The 16,151-nt window shown below is 60.1% G+C and overlaps 3 protein-coding genes across 8 annotated transcripts in view; 1 reads left to right on the forward strand and 2 right to left on the reverse strand.

Moving 5' to 3' along the window:
* The window catches only part of LOC134170636 (BCL2/adenovirus E1B 19 kDa protein-interacting protein 3-like), a 35,833-nt gene that overhangs the window by 2,135 nt on the left and 17,547 nt on the right, over positions 1–16,151 (reverse strand). The window lies entirely within an intron of this gene.
* On the reverse strand, positions 81–9,326 carry AUP1 (AUP1 lipid droplet regulating VLDL assembly factor). Of its 5 annotated transcripts, XM_062632190.1 has the most exons (12): positions 9,168–9,326; positions 8,812–8,949; positions 8,208–8,358; positions 7,150–7,337; positions 6,996–7,068; positions 4,339–4,412; positions 3,535–3,601; positions 2,916–3,021; positions 2,478–2,621; positions 2,151–2,314; positions 1,870–1,958; positions 81–186 (listed from the first exon to the last, which is right to left on the reverse strand). In XM_062632190.1, the coding sequence occupies exons 1-12, from the start codon at positions 9,215–9,217 to the stop codon at positions 141–143; spliced, it is 1,290 nt and encodes a 429-aa protein (XP_062488174.1). In that variant the 5' UTR covers positions 9,218–9,326; the 3' UTR covers positions 81–140. The 5 variants fall into 5 exon arrangements, with proteins under 5 accessions (XP_062488174.1, XP_062488175.1, XP_062488177.1 ...); XM_062632191.1 differs by lacking the exon at positions 6,996–7,068 and having other exon boundaries at positions 4,344–4,412; XM_062632193.1 differs by lacking the exon at positions 2,478–2,621.
* HTRA2 (HtrA serine peptidase 2) lies at positions 9,558–15,872 on the forward strand. 2 transcript variants are annotated; one of them, XM_062632188.1, is made up of 8 exons: positions 9,561–9,950; positions 10,933–11,137; positions 11,207–11,401; positions 11,659–11,691; positions 12,117–12,225; positions 12,747–12,816; positions 15,122–15,217; positions 15,462–15,872. In XM_062632188.1, exons 1-8 carry the CDS (start codon positions 9,595–9,597, stop codon positions 15,625–15,627), a joined length of 1,230 nt encoding a protein of 409 aa, XP_062488172.1. In that variant the 5' UTR covers positions 9,561–9,594; the 3' UTR covers positions 15,628–15,872. The 2 variants fall into 2 exon arrangements, with proteins under 2 accessions (XP_062488171.1, XP_062488172.1); XM_062632187.1 differs by having other exon boundaries at positions 9,558–9,950; positions 10,933–11,401.

A 16,151-nucleotide genomic window follows, 5' to 3' on the forward strand; every position in this document is an offset into this window, starting at 1 on the left:
TGGCCCCGCCCCCTGCCCGGTAACCCCGCCCCCTGCCCGGTGGCCCCGCCCCCCCGCGCCCGCAGAGCCGAGCCGCGCCAGACGCTGCCGCCGTTTATTGCCGCCGCCGCCAGGGGGCGCGCCGAGCCGCGCAGGGCCGGTCAGGGCCCGCCGAGCCGCGCCGCGCCGCTCCGCTCCGCGAACCGCCTGCGGGAGACACCGGCGTCAGCGGCACCGCCCGCGGAGGGCGAGCCCGCAGGGCAGCACCGGGCCCTGGGGTGACACCCCCCAACCGGGGCCAAGGCCGGCCCGGGCCCTCCCCACACCCGGGGCTCCCCACACCGGGCCGTGCCTGTCTGAAGCTTGCCCAGAGCCCAGGAAACCGTGGCCACCCCGGCCGGCGGCAGAACCAGGGCACCACCGGGGACAAGCAGGGAGGTCGCTGGACAGAGGCATGCAGAATGCTCTGGCTGGAGCCAGGACAGGCAGAGCGGACGGAGCAGTGACACTGCGGGACACCCCCTCCTGCGCCCAACCCCGAGCTTCTGCAGAGCACGAACAAAGCACAGCCCAGCCGGGAACAACTGCCTGGCGCTGGGAATGCCGGAGCGGCCGGGGGAGAGCAGCACTCGGGAGCCCTGAGCTGAGCCTGAACCACTGAGTGACGGGGGGCCGCTGTCATCAGGAACTCCAGACACACACACACACCTGCTCAGAGGCTGGGACAGCACATCGGGCCCTTTGGAGTACAGACATGGAGGAGCCCAAGTGCCTTCCCAAACCCCTTCCTCTCTCAGGAGCAGGGATCACTATTCCATAGCCAGCAGGCAGAAGAGCCTCAGGAAAGGATCATGCAGAGCAGCAAGAAGTCAGGTTGGGTATCCACAGGAAAGGACTCCCACCCTCTGTTCTTTGCTGCTGAAAAGATCATGACCAGTGGATCCAGCCCTCAACGTCTCCATGCTCCCATAAGGCCTGGGGTACAACTCTCAGTTCAGTCTACCACTGTCTGTGGCACAGGACTATTCTGAGATGGAAATCCTCTGAACTGCTATCATCTTTCAGAAAAACAGCTGTTGGAACCAAATCCCTGGTGACCAGGAGCTACCCAGAGCCACCTGGGACCAGCCCTCTAGAAATGGGCACTGAAGATTTGCCTTACTTCAGCTTCCAGACATGGGAATTTCCTTCTCTCAGTAGCAGAGAGAAGCTGATCTCAGAGGTCTATGGGATCCCTGAGCCTCTGCAACCTTCTCCTGGCTCTCCTGGAGCACCAGAGTGGTTCTCCCCTTCCCACAGACCCTACCAAGCTCTGTGCACTCTGCAGTCATAGAGCGCTCACTTCTGCTCCTGCAGGGACAGGTGCTGCTCTACAGGGGACCCAGGCAAACTGCCTGAAACTCCTGCATCTCCTCTACACCAGACCCAGCACCAGAACTGGACACTGGTTCCAGGATCTTCCTTATTAAAACCCCACACAGGTGTCAGACTCGCTCCCTGGTCCCTGCACTTCTCCACTGACACTGAGGAACCTGAACTGCACTCTCCCCCTCCTGCCAAACAGCCAACTCCTGTCTGAAATGAGTGCCCACAGCATCAGTTCTCACTGCAGGCCCACAATGGCTTCTATCAGTCAAGTCCCTTGCACCAAAGAACAACTGAGGGTTTTTGCTATGCCTGCCCCTCAGCAGCTTCTGGCAAACAGCTTCAATCACACCTAGTCCCCAAACACAGAAGCCCAGGAATGACAAGGGGATGCAGACAAAGCTCTGCCCAGCCCCTGTCCCTGTGCCAGAGCATGGGAGGACACAAGGCTCGCCCTTGCCTGGAGGTACCTGGGTGCTGCTGGGGGGTGTGGGGGCTCTGCCAGGGCTGGAGCGGGGCTCTTACCTCCTGGCGTAGTCGTAAAGCGCTCGCTTTCGCTCCTGCAGGGACAGGTGCCGCTCCACAGGGGACTTGGCAAACTGCTTTGCAGCTGCCTGGAACACAACGCACAGGAGCCATCAGGACACATCCAGATCCCAGAGCTCCCCAGTGGCTCTGCAGTGCCAGGTCAGCCTTCACTTTACAACGCTCCATCCCCTGAGCCCATGGCTAGTGCAAGACACAGACCATCATGCTCTGGCTATGAGCCATCACACCAGAAGAGACAATGCAACCACCAAAAGTACCTTGGAAGAAGGCTCAGCTGCGGAGCCCTGGATGCCAGAAGCAGCTGGAGCCTGGGAGGTAGCTGGGGCGGGCAGGTCAGTACCAGCCTCCTTACTGTCAGGGAAGAAGGATATTCTCCCCTCCAGCAAGTTGGCAATGGTGGTGTCCACACAGTTGGTTTGGGCTGTAGGAACAAGGAAGATCTGTTACAGGGAGCTGCCATACTGGGACACTCACACCCTTGCTGCCTTTGTGCTCTACAGCACAGCAGGGACAAGGTTTCTGCTCTCAGGTATCACAGTGTGGAAGGTGATGCTGTGTCCCTCCTAATAGCAGGCACGGCTTACCCAGGTCTATCCTGATGACCTCCAGAGGCACGTGAGGCAGCACCTCCTTGACCTGCTGCGCCATCGCCGCGATGCGCCCATCCTCAGGAGCTCCAGCCAGGCCGGACGGCACCCGGCGCCGCGCTGCCAGCGCCTGGCTCGAGGCTGCAACAACAGCATGGCCTCTGAGCTGCTACAGCTCCACTTGCTCTAGTACAAGCTGCCACGGTAAGCAAGCTGGACGTCCTCCACACAACCACCACGTCTGTGCGCAGGAGTGGCAGTGCTCGCCCTGGCAGCCAACTCCAACTTCAGCCCAGAGAACACCCATAGCCCCTGCTCCCAAACACGCCTCCTCCTCTCTCTCCATGCACGAGCAGCCAAGAACAGCCTGAGGCCTCTCCGATGGCAGAGCCCAAGTGGCAGTTCCCTGGTGAGGACATGACCCAGGACACCCACCTGGGGCAAAGGGGAACAGCGATGTGTGTCTCAGCCTCTTCATGTGCTCGGTTCTGTCTGCTGCAGTGAGCCGTGTGGATACCACACCCAGCTCCATGGCCAAGAGCTGCACAGATGCAGAGAAGAGGCACATGTACATGACACACAACACATATGACCCCAGCATTCCCAGCTTGCAGGGGAGTGCAGCACATGTACAGGCCTGAATGGAGCCACAGCGAGGGCAAGAGGACTGGGAACTGATTTCTCCAGAGCCTGCATGGAGTGCATAAAGGACCAGGAGCTGTCAATATCATCCTGCCAAAATAGGCTGACAGGGAGATACAAGATCCTTGGTACAGGAGCTATGAGGCACCCAGCACATAAGGGAAAGGTGGAGAACCAACTGCTTTGTTTGACTTGTGGGATTATGGAAAGGGAGCGAAAGGTCTGAACTCGATGGGCAGAGCCTTGCGAACAGACAGGAAGGAAGGGGGCAGCGAACAGACCATGGAAAAACCATGTCATTGGAAGGGGCAATAAACTGGGGCCAGAGCTCCCATCACCCAAATGGACCCACCCAGGAACACCCCCTGCAGCTCTGCGCCCACCCTCTCCGGTGGGCACTGCTCCATCCTACCTCCTGTACCCGCAGTGCAAAGTCCTCGCTCGGCTCCTCCACGCGCCGGGGGACGGACGGCAGCCACCTAAAGCGGACAACAGCACCGGGCTGGCTGTGGGGGGGGGACCACCCCTGCAGCCCCACCGCAGCTCGCCCCAAGCCTCTCCCCATCTGGTGAGTGTGAAACCCCCACAGAAGCTGAGTGTGAAACCTCAACATAAGCTGCAGAGTTTAGGGAAAGACACGGTTTGGAAAACAAAGCTGCTCATTGAATCTGTTAGCGCTCAAGTGTAACATGCCAAGTATGTCCTAATGAAGTTCCCAGAAAGGCCCCAGATGAGGAGCCACTGCCACTTACATGCAAGTAGAAAACAGATCAGCAGGACTCTTGAATGTGACTCCTTCTGCTGCCTATGAACCCTTATCACACCAAAGCTCTCAGCCTGTCTGGGCTCACCAGGGCCCCAGAGAGGTGTTCAAACCCCCTCTGCAATCCACAAGGGACTGCAGGGAATTACCCATGGGACCTGAGGAACCCTGGGGTGAGTTACAGCGGAGCAGCCAGCTTCAAAATTATACCCAGCGTATTTGACATAAAAGCCCTGGGAGACTCCTCTCCTTCCCCAACTCAATACAGGAACCAGGCCCACTTTGCTTCAGAAGCTGGGCCAGCAACTGGACCTGGCATGGACCAAGTAACAGTAAGCAAAGCCATGCTGAAACCACAGTGAGGGGTGCACCAGCAGTACCAGAAAATCTCCCACTATCACAAGCTCTGTCCACCCCATGCCCTGCCCCAAATGAAAGAGAGAGGGATAGTACCTTACTTGATATACTGTGAAGGGGACAAAGAAGGTCCAGAGCAGCTCTGCAATCCAGGAGGAGTCAGCCACACTCTGGGGAAGAGAGCACAATGAGGCTGCATCCACAAAACAGGAGCTGGGCAGGGCTCCATCGGGATGCTGGTGGGTCTCTGCTCCCAAGGAACAAGGGATGGGACCAGAGGCAACGGCCTCAATATGCACCAAGGGAGATTTAGATGGAGATTAGGAACCACTCCCTCCTGAAAGGCTCATCCAGCACTGGAACAGGCTGCCCAGGGCAGTGGTGGAGGGATTCAAATGATGTGTACACGAGGCCCTTGAGGACATGGTTCAGCAGTGGACGTGGCAGTCCTGGGGTAATGGGTGGACTAAGCATAAAGGTATTTTCCAGCCAAACAGTTCTACGAGTCCAAGACAGGCCCCAGGCCTGGTTTATTCCACAGCCTGGTGAGAGGTGCTGTAAGGAGGAAAGCCCAGAAACCACAACCACTGCAGGTGACTTTATAAAGAAGTCTCATCTCCCAGATGGACAGATCTCAGAAACCTACAGCCAAATCCTCACAGTAATAACCATAGCCACACTCAAGCTCCACTGCCTTCCTGTCATGGCTGAACCCTGGGCAGTAGCTCAGCACCAGCAGCTGGGCAGGATGGAAGGAGGATGGAAGGAATGTGAACCCCAGGGGTTGAGTTCGGAACAGCTCAATAACTAAAGTGTAACGCAAAACTACCACTACTACTATGGGAAATAACAAGGGGAGAGAATATAAAGCTAAGAAAGGAAGGCAAAAGTAAGAATAAACACAAGTGATGCCCAACCCAATTGCTCAGCACCAGCTGACTGATCCCCAGCAACAACTAAACCACCCGTGTGTTACCAGCAGTGTTCCAGCCTGAGCTCCAAGCCCAGCACTGCACCAGGTACCAGGAAGAAGGAAGCTGTCACAGCTGAACCCAGGCCATGTGTGCCACAGAACAATGCCTCCTCCAAGGCTCCAGGTGACCAAAGCTGGGCAAACTTCCTGAACTCCAAGCTCGGTGCTTCGCTCAGCTCAATGTGTCACACAAGTACCTAAGAAAGCTTTCTGCAAGGCACCGACTGAGCCATTCAAAGTGCTGCATCTCCAGCCCAGTCTTCACAAGTTTCTGACGGTTTATAATTGCATAAGGAATCCACCAGGATGAATTAGGGCAGAAAGCCCTGCTCAACCTCTGGAGGCAGCAATCCGAGCCAAGCTATAACCAGTGTCTTCAAACACATCTGCAGCCATGTGCATGCTGTTCTCCCCAGCATTCATGAAGGAAGGGATGCACAGACAACCTATCACATCTCACACAATTCCTTGGAGAAGCCAGAGCCAAAGGACAGGTAAGATGTTCCCCATCAGCAGTCCAGACCAGAACTCTCCCACTCCTCTTGATTAGTCATTCAAAAATGTAGGGTCCTCACTGTTAGAAAACTGCATCTTAACCCACCACTGAACTTGAACAGAAGCAGCATTTAGCCTGAGCACGTGCAGAGCCTGCTGCTGTGTGCTGTCACCCACAGCTAACACCCCTCCACTCCTGCACCCTTTCTCCGGAGTGCAGGCAGCCACCCACAGCACCACCTTTGCTGAGCTGATCCTGCTGAGTTGCTATCTGGATCCTGCCTCATGCTTGTGGCCTCCTTGAACTCCCTCTACTACTGCCCCACTTTCTTGGCTGCAGGGCTGCCAGGGCTCTGCAGAGCGTGTTCCCAGCTCTCACCATCACACCCAGCACCGTTGTGCACCACACAGCACTCACACCACAGGTCCCTGCCACGCACCTGCTGCTGCTGGTGGCTCCCTGGATCAGTGATACAACTTCCTCATCATCCCCCACCCTGAACCTCAGCAGCAGAGGTCTCAGCGCTGTCCCCTGCAGCCAGTGGAAGCACTAAATGACACTGGCAAAGAACTAATCCCCGTCAAGAGCCTCCCTTGAAAAATCCTTGCAATACCTCTAAATCCATCCACTGTGCCTTATCCAAAGTCCATCTACTGCCTTAAGCAGATGGACAATAGAGAACCAACTAAACGTCAGACAAATGTAAAATGTATCTTTTAACCAAGTAGATTCATAAAACACACAATCAGAAATGCAACAAGATCTCCCTCTGTATGCAAGCTAAGAACAGTTTACTGCAGCCTGTTCAGCAGCACCAGCATCAGCAGCATGAACTTTGCCACTTCTCTGAAGCTGATGTTGCATCATGCTCATGTCTGCACTTGGGAGTTCAAGAATGTACCCAGAGAGCGTGGCCAACCTTTGGCACATCAGCCATTCTCCAAGGTGACTGGAGCTACTCTGTCAAGAGACTTTAACAGCAGGGAGCTCACAAAGAGGAGACATGACACAAGGATGCTGCGGTCCCAGAACCCAGATAGCACACTGCTAGGCAGCTGAGCCACTAAAGCACCTCACAAACCTGCCAGTGTGACTACAAGAGTATGGACTTGGTGCAAGTTTCCTGGGAAAGGCACTGGGAAAAGAGCGTTAGCACTGAGGAGCCAGTCCCTGGGTAAGAGGACACGAGGCCAGGCTGCATCTCCCACAGGCTTCAAAGCAGGATTAACGGCACCATCACAGAGCCCAGCTTGCACAGCCCCCCTGCCCTGTGCCCCCACTCACCACAGTGACCAAAGGCCTCAGCACCTGCAGGGCGACAGGCTGCACTACGTCCGACACTGAGAACGGCCAGGAGCTGGAAAGGAGGAATTCCACAGGGAATGACCCCAAAGCCAAACCCAAGCACTCTGTGTCACAGCAGCGGCTGCTCCGGTACCTGAAGTGGAGCAGCCCAGCCCGCCCGTTGGTGGCTGCCTCCTCTGGGAACAGCAGCAGCGGGGGGTTCCCTCTGTGGGATGAATATGCCTTCAAGGAATCCACCAGCTCTGCTCGGCTCCCGCTCACTCCTAGCTCCATGAACCCTCGTGACCAGCAGATGAAACCAGGGGCACTGTTCAGGGCAGGCTGCAAGGGAAAACAAGAGTCAGAGGAACCCTGTCCTGTCATGTCCTCCCCCCAGGCGCTACTTCCCACCAGACAACAGGAAACAACGCTCCTGCTTATCAGCAGAGACCCCTCTTGGGGCAAGGGAACAGCCTGCTGGCTAAAGGCACTACAGCAGAGAGCACGTTACTGCCCGGCCCCAAGTCCTCAGGTGTTTGATTCCTGATCTACAGTTCAGGCTGTACCTTGTCTGCCAGAGAAACAAACTCACCCTGCCCTGGGCAACAACCGTGTTTCCCAGTGCTCTCTCTAGAGGTTCCTGACACACTTGGCAAAGGACACGCTACTCCCAAGAATTACTTTTCTCCAGGTAAGGAGCAAATCCACTGCTGTTCAGGATATAGGACCTACCAACTCACTCACAGGCACGTTTAGAGCCAGCTGACTCAGGAATGCCACACTTAGGGGATTTCACAAGAGCAGAGGGAGTTACACAACCAGCAGCCCAGCAGAACCCCAGCACCACCACCCCACCACACAGCTCCACTCACAGCCAGTGAGGGGGAAACCCAGTGCTGGGGGAATAGCCTCACATCCAGCCCTGCTTCTGAGAGCACCTACCCAAAAGAGATGCAGCTGCTGGGATCTGCCAGTCTCTTTCAATAAAATCAATACCCATTCTAACACTTCCTGCTCCTCCTCACCCTGCTCCAGTTTTTATGCAATGCCCAAGAGCGTGACACTGAACCACAAAGAACTCCAGGCTTGTGGATTGATAAATGAGAACCGAAGGAGACCAGGGCAACACCTGGGTTCTGACAGGGCTCTCTGTGCCCTTCTCCAGGAGAAGGAACCCTCCGGACCCCAGGGAGGCTCCCGCCAGCCGCTCACCGTGTTGCAGGAGGTGAGGAGGTTGATGACGTTGTGGTCGAACTGCGTGACGTGGTTGGCGATGTAGACCCTGACGCCGGCGTCACGCAGCCGGGGGTCGCTCTGCTGCACGCACAGTCCCAGCACCGAGCACATCACCCGCACGATGAACCTGGGGGGAAGCAGCTTCCTCACATCCTGGGGCCTGAGCCATCACTGGCTGCACATCCAGCAAACAGAGGAGACCTGGGAATCCATGTGACTGGACAAAGGACACTGGTTCAAAGGGGGCATGAGGGAACAGGCATCTGGGATGGGAACTGCTGGGGTAAGAGCAGGGGCTGCAGGCTGCCTGCAGAGCTGCTGCTGCAGCATGGAACAGGGGCAGCAACCACCACAGGATCTGCACTGATCCAAGTGCTCTGGATCAATCCTTGGGCACTCAAGAGGCAGCCTCCTGCTCTGGTCTTGGCAGAGAAGGTGCCTTCATGGGTCTGGGAGCAGTTCCAAAAGCTCCTTGTGAACCTCTGCACGAGCCAAGCCCCGCGGCTCAGGACCCCTCCTCCCGGGCGAGGGCAACCCCCGCCCCTCCAGCAGCCCCCGCCGCCCGCCGAGCCGCACGCACCGCCGCAGGACGCTGTCGGGCAGGGCGCAGCTGACCAGGAAGACGTGCACGCCGATGAAAAGACGTAGGACGAGCAGGCAGAGCCCCACGGGCGCGTAGAGCAGCAGGGCCAGGAGCAGGAACCCATCGCTCGGAAACCTGCGGTGCCAAAAGCAGCGGAGCGGCCTGAGCGCGGCGGGACGGGGCCGCGCTGCGCCACCCGCCCCTCCCGGGACATCCCGGTCCTCCCCACAGGGTTCCCTTAGGACACCCCCTCCGCAGCGGGCCTCGCCCCCCCCCGGACACGCCGCCTTCCCACGCGGGCCTCTCCCCGCCGAGCTCCCCGCGAGGCAGCGAGGGGCCGCCGGGGCTCTCACCGGTGCGAGTCGAAGAGCCGCTCGGGGCCCGGCGCCGAGGGAGGCTCCATCCCCGCCGCAGCCGGTACCTCAGGGGCGCTCCACACCCGCCGCCATCTTCCCCCGCGGCCGCCCGCCTGCCCGCGCGGGGCAGCTTGGGAGCCGCGGCGCCTTCCCGGCGTGCACCGCGCCGCACCCCGGTGCCTCTCTCTGTCACCGAGCCCCTTCGGCGCGGGGGGGGAGCAACCGGTGGACCCGGTGAGCCCGATGAGCCCATTAACCCTGCTGAGCTGCTCTCTGCCTTCCGCCACCAACGGCTCCTGGCGCTGCGTGACTACAGCTGCCAGCGTGCCCCGCGGCGCCGCTGCCGCGTCCGTCATCCTTCCGCCTCGGGACTACACGTCCCGGCGTGCCCTGCGGCAGGGCGGCACGTGAGCCCCGCAGCAGCATGGCGGCGCTGGCGCGGTGGGCGCGGGCCGCGCTGCGGCCGGGGGCGGAGCGGTGGTACCGGGCGCTGTGCGGGGCCGCCGCCGTCCCCCCGCTCCCGCCGCCTCCCTCCCCCTCACCTCCGCCCCCCAACTCCTCCGCCGGGGGCCGGGCGCTGGCGGCGGCGCTGGGTGCCGGGACGGCGGCGCTGCTGCTGCTGTGGGCCCGGCAGGGCGAGGGGCACCGGCCCGCTCTGCCCGCGCTGCGCGCCGCCGTGCCCGCGCCGCCGCCCGCCTCGCCCCGCGCCGCCTTCAACTTCATCGCTGACGTGGTGGAGAAGACGGCGCCCGCGCTGGTCTATGTGGAGATCATGGGCAGGTACCGGCTCGTCCCCGCGCAGCCCGGTCCCCGCGGGGGGTCCCTCTTGATCCTGTCCCGGTCCTGCCCCTTCGGGGAGGCTCCGGCCGGTCCTCACCGTGCCCCGCCGGCACAGCCCCGCTCCCGGCTCCCCGCACGGAGCAGCCCGTACCCCAGCCCCGCCCGCGGCCTCCCTGCCTGGTATCCCTTGCAGCCGGAACCGGGCATGGCGCGGGTGGGATCTCACAAGTGGCCCGGGAGGGACCTCTCCGTCCCCTCTGCCCGCTGCCTGCACAGGCAGCCTCAGCACGTGTCCTCTGCTGCAGGGACGCGGTGCCCCTGAGCTGCCGCCCTTGAGTCCTACAGGGCCGTGTGAGCAAAGCTGCCTCTCGGCAGCGGCTCCAGGCTGTCCCGTGGCACAGGATCCCTTTCTCGGGAGCATGACTTCGCTTTTCATAGTCACAGATGGGTTTAGGTTGAAGAGATCAAGCTCAGCGCCAGGCTGGGGTCACCCACAGAGGTCAGGGTGATTGTTGTCTCCCATGGGGACCAGAATCTGCAGTTCTGAGCCTTCCTCTGGCTACCTACAGAACATGTATTCATCACCTCCCAGGTGGTTGTTACCTGCTCCAGGGCAAGGTTCTGTGTGTTCAGGCTACTTCTTTGTGCAGATCACAACCCCTCCTACCTACCTCCTGCTACCCTTTCCCAAAGAGTCCACAAGAGCTCTGCTCTTGTTAGCTTCCCACCATGCTTCCCAGTGGGATTGCACCTTTCCATTTGTGCGTGGACTTCTCATTCTTCCTGCTTGCTCCCCAGTTGCGTGCCTGGTTGTTCACTCTCCACATGGGGAATGAAGGAGTTGCTCCCGTCACGCTGTAGCCCAGGCATCCTCACTATCCCCCACTGCCTCCCAGCCTGGCCCCTGTGTGCCCTCCCTGTAGTCCCCACCAGTCACCTCAGGGTCCCTGCCACCCCTCCCTGACCTGCTCCCACCTTGCAGGCATCCCTTTTCGGGCCGCGAGGTGCCCATCTCCAATGGCTCTGGCTTCCTGGTGTCTCCGGACGGGCTCATTGTGACCAACGCTCACGTGGTGGCGAACCGGCGGCGCGTGCGGGTGAAGCTGGCCAGCGGGGAGCAGTACGATGCCGTGGTGCAGGACGTTGACCAGGTCGCAGACATCGCTACCATCAAGATCAAGCCGAAGGTGCGCATCCTGCTTCTGGAGATGCTCCCTCCGTCCCTCCCACCCGCTCACCGCCCTCCTCTCTTGCAGCACCCGCTGCCCACGCTGCCCCTTGGGCGCTCCTCCGAGGTGCGGCAGGGAGAGTTCGTGGTGGCCATGGGCAGCCCCTTCGCCCTGCAGAACACCATCACCTCCGGCATCGTCAGCTCTGCGCAGCGGGGCAGCCGGGAGCTGGGCCTTGCCGCCTCCGACATGGAATACATCCAGACCGACGCTGCCATCGATGTAAGGGGAGCTCGGAGGGTTGGCACCTCATCCTGCTGCCCTCTTTGGGGAGGGGGGAGCTGGGGAAGGGCTGTGGGTGCCATGAGGTCAGAGGAAGCTGGGAGCACTGGGAGATGCAGGGATTCTGGCCGGTCACCCAGGCCTTGGCTGCGTTCCTCAGCCTGACCCCGCTCTTTGGACGCTGCCTCCCTGCCTTGGGTCCTGCTGTGTGAGGACGTTGCTTTATGGCCTCTTTACTGCTCTCTCCTCTGCTGCAGTTTGGGAACTCCGGGGGCCCCCTCGTCAACTTGGTAAGTTCCTGGGGCAGCCGTGGCTGGGGCAGTGGTGCCGGGTGCCCTCTGCCTTGGTGGGTGCATGTGTGGGTGCTGCAGCTGCTGGGAGGGGGGGACTGTGCATGCATCAGGCTCCTTGAGAGGAGGAGCCGGGGCTCAGCCCTGTGCAGTGCCTGTTTGAGGGAGCCTGAGTCCATGGGACTTTGTGGCACAGCTGAGCCCTGCCTGGTGCATGCGGCTTGGTTGTTGCTGGCAGGGCTCAGGGAAGGGCCGTGCTGGCTGCAGCTTCAGGACTGGTCTCTGCTCAGCTTGGCAGGGCCAGGCAGGCTGCAGAAGCAGGAGGCAGGGAGGGGGTGGGCACACATGCAGCACTCCAGGCTTGCACAGTGGTTGCCCTCTCCACGAGGATGCAGTGGGATAGCGCAGTGCCTGCTCCCCTGCAGGACGGTGAAGTGATTGGGGTGAACACCATGAAGGTGACATCAGGCATCTCCTTTGCCATCCCCTCTGACCGGCTGCGGAAGTTCCTGCAAAAGGAGGAGCACCGCAAAAGTGAGTGGGGAGCCTCATGCTTGGGTCCTGGGGGAGGGAAGAGGGAAGCTCTGGGACCGCTGGGCTCCAGGCACCACCTCTGAGCAGAGCAAGCAGAGCATTGCAGGTAAGAAGATTCTCCCACCTGGCACGAACCTCCCTTTGCCTCTTCCATTGCCTTGTGTGTGCTGATGGAAATGCAGGCGCCAGATTCAGCTGTATTGGAAAGGACAGGCAGTTATGTCAGTGGTGTCAAATGTTGCCTGGCTTTGCTGCTCTGGGATGCCGTCTGACATGCTGACACTGTGCAGGGGTTCTCATGCTGACACTGAAGGGGTATTCTCAGTCCAAAAGCCAACAGCTCAAAGCAGCACAGTTGCAGTAATGTGAAACTCCACCTGGTGAATGCAGCTTAGATCAGGTGTTAGTTGGGCATCAGAATGACCCCACAGCCGCTGTCTGCTGTGGGGTGTGTGGGCTCTATGACAGCCCAGCACTGCTCCCAGTGCATGTGGGTCATTCCATGTCATTTCCTTTGACAGGCTCTTGGTTTGGCAGCACAGAGACAAAGCGCCGCTACATTGGGGTGATGATGCTGACTCTTACACCCAGGTGCGTGTTCTAAGGCTGCTCTTGTTGTGGGGCATGGTGACTGTGATGGGATCTTCCAAACTGGGAGTGCCTGGTGTGGGGAGGGCTGAAGCATTCACGCTGAGATCTCTGTGCTCATGTTGTGTGTAGGCTCCAAGGCTGTGTCAGGGGTCAATGAGAAGCTTGCAGGTTTCTACATGTGTGGCAGAAGCTGTAACTCCCTCCAGGGTAGTTGTGACTCAGAGGAGTTGGATCAGGGCCCTTTGCAGCACAGCAGGAAGGTGAAACCACCAGAAACGTTGTGTAACAGACACACGAGGGGCAGCGGAACATTGTGATCAGAGTTGGGCAAGCGGTACCCTTGGTGAGGGGGGGTCTGCTGGGGATTGTGGTGCAGAAGCACTTCTGTAACATGGGGCTTCCGGAGTGAGCCCTGACCACTGTGGTTGCAGGAGGGGCAGCTGGGGGAGCGGGAGGAAGGCAGGAGAGCAGCTCTGTGAGCACACACAGCGTGGCTGCTGCTGGTGTGATAGGAGGCTCCTGGGTGCTGCCTCTGGAAGGAGCACATCGTGGTGTTAACCGGTACAGCCCTGGCAGGTGGGAAGGGGATAACTTCTTGTGGGTCTGAGACTCTTCACGCTCCTGGCTGTGGCTTGGGGAGGGTCCTGTATTACTGCTGCATCTCAAGGAGCGTTCTGGTCAGCAGAGGGCTGCAGACAAACAGCCTGCTTGGGCAGAGAGAAGGATCACCCCTTGCTTCAGTGGGTGCCCAAGACATGCCTGTGGCCAAACACCCTGAGAGGTGCCCTGCAGGCAGTGGGAGCTGAGCCCTGCTGATGACAGCCCTGCCTGGAGCTCTGCTCAGGGTTGTGGGACAGGAGGGAGCTGCTGCAGCAGCATTCACCTGAATGCTGACGGCAGCACCAGGGATGCATGAGGAGCACGTGTTGGGAGCTCTCCTGGGAGCAGCTCCCCCTCCCAAGGACAGAGGTGCCCGCTCTGGTTCCTTGGCTTCTGCAGCCAGCTCTTGAGAGACCTTTACCTGGGGCTTAGCATGCGCCTTGGCTTGGTGGTTGTAGCATGCTGGGCAGGAGCACCTCTGAGGGCTGCGCTCTGCCCTTCCCAAAGCTCCGGTGGCTTTGGTGTGTTGGTTGGTTTGGGAAGGGCTGCCTACAGCTCTGGGCACCACGAGCAGGGGCTGGGGTCCTGCCTGCAGCTCTGGGCACCACGAGCAGGGGCTGGGGTCCTGCCTGCAGCTCTGGGCACCACGAGCAGGGGCTGGGGTCCTGCCTGCCACACCAGCGGAGGAGAGGGTCGCTGTGAGACGGAGGCAGTGGTGGCTGGGGAACGCTCCGCATTGCTGGATGCTCGGCCGGTGCCCAGTAGATGGTGCTGGTACTCGGCAGAGCCTCTGGCATGTGGGAGCCCAGCTGCGGCCTGGCGCACATGGACCGTTGTCAGAGGCCTGCCCGAGGACACGTGGAGCTCCTGAGGTGGGGGCGGAATGACTCAGTTATGGAGCAGAACACGTGGCGTGGTTGTTCTGTGAGTGCCCAGAGCCGGGACCAGAGCAGGGGGCACAAACTGGAACACATGGGACTACATCTGAGCACAAGGAGCCACTTTGTCACTGTGGGGACAGTGGCAGAAGCCTGGCACAGGCACCTAGAGAGGTCAGAGCGTCACCAACGCTGCAGATGCCCAAAGCTTCCCTGGACACAGTCCTGGGCTGAGCTGGCTTGAGCAGGGCCTGGGGAGGGTGATTCCCAGAGGTTCATTTCCCACCCCAGCCTTGCTGTGATCCTGTGACATCGGAAAGGGGGGTGCAGCTTGCACAGCACAGTGTGAGGAGCAGGGAGGGGTGCACAATTTAAGCCAGCACTGGGGGGGTAGGAGGAACCGGGGGTGTTCAGTCTGTAGGCTCTGGAGGAGAGGAGCAGGTTTACCTCTGCTTGACACCTCTGGCAACAGCAGGGCCCCAGCTTTTGTTCTTGTCCTGCCCCCAAAAGCAGAGCAGTGGAACTGCAGCGGCAGAATGGATCTGACACCAAGGAGGGCACCTGACCTGGGGCTGCTTAGACAGGGACGTGTATGTGACCCGGCTGGCAGCTGCTCTATTAGCTCCATCCCTCCCGGGCACAGTCAGCACTTTGTCCTCTGGGTTTTGGCAGGATGATGGTGTTGGGGTGCTCGTGGGGGTTGCAGCTGTGTGCTTGTGCTTGGCAATGTCAGGGAGGCAGGAGGAGAGGTCCTGTGTAGCTGGGGTGGGGTGAGAGCCCTGCTCTGCCGCCCAGCTCCTTTCCTGATACTGACTTTCCCCCTGCAGCATCCTGGCTGAGCTGAAGCTGCGGGACCCCAGCTTCCCCGACGTCTCCTATGGAGTGCTAATCCACAAGGTGATCATCGGCTCTCCAGCCCATCAGTAAGCGCCCTGTACCTTGGGGGTGGCCTGAGGGAGCAGCTATGTGGGGTGGGATGTATTTAGCTCTGGTTTGCTCCAGGGCAGCAGGACTTGGGGCTGATGTGCAGCAGAAACCAACTGGTGGCCCTTGCCCCGGTTTGGTGTCCCACTGGCTCAGGTACAAGCCTCCTCGTGGTGCCCAGTGCTCTTTGCTCCTGGGAAGCGCCTGCTTCACCCACCGTGTGCTTGTGTCACTGTGCCGCAGGGCCGGGGTGAAGGCAGGTGACGTGGTGCTGGAGATCAACGGGCAGGCGTCACGCCGCGCCGAGGACGTGTATGAGGCGGTGCGGACACAGCAGAGCCTGACCCTGCTGCTGCGGCGCGGCCACGACACGCTGCTGCTGAGCGTCATCCCCGAGGCCACCGAGTAGCGGAGCTGCTGTGTGGGGCAGGACGTGCAGGACTGAGCCGTGTCCATGAGCTGCGCACGGACACGCTGAGACCTTGTGGGGACTGGAGGGCGCCCGGCCCGGTGCTGGGGTGGACTCATGGAGCAGCCCTTCCCTCTGTACTCAAATAAAGCACTTTTATAGGGACCCCCCAATGCTGTGGGGTCTCCTGCCCACAGCATTGCCTGTGGGAGGCTGGGCTGTGGAGGATTCTGCCCTTCCTGTCACATGGAATCCTGGAATGGTTTGGTTTGAAGGGACCTTAAAGCCCCTCTAGTTCCAACCCTGCCACGGGCAGGGACCCCTTCCACTGGAGCAGCTTGCTCCAAGCCCCTGTGTCCAACCTGGCCTTGAGCACTGCCAGGGATGGGGCAGCTACAGCTGCTCTGGGCACCCTGTGCCAGGGCCTCAGCACCCTCCCAGGGAAGAGCTTCTGCCTAAGAGCTCATCTCAGTCTCCCCTCGGGCAGGTTAAAGCCATGGTGAGAGGGGGGGTTTGGGTGCTGG

This window comes from Pezoporus occidentalis, unplaced genomic scaffold (genome assembly GCF_034315485.1).
Source record: "Pezoporus occidentalis ecotype Australia unplaced genomic scaffold, CSIRO_AGI_Poc_V1 ctg386, whole genome shotgun sequence".
NCBI lineage: Eukaryota > Metazoa > Chordata > Aves > Psittaciformes > Psittacidae > Pezoporus > Pezoporus occidentalis.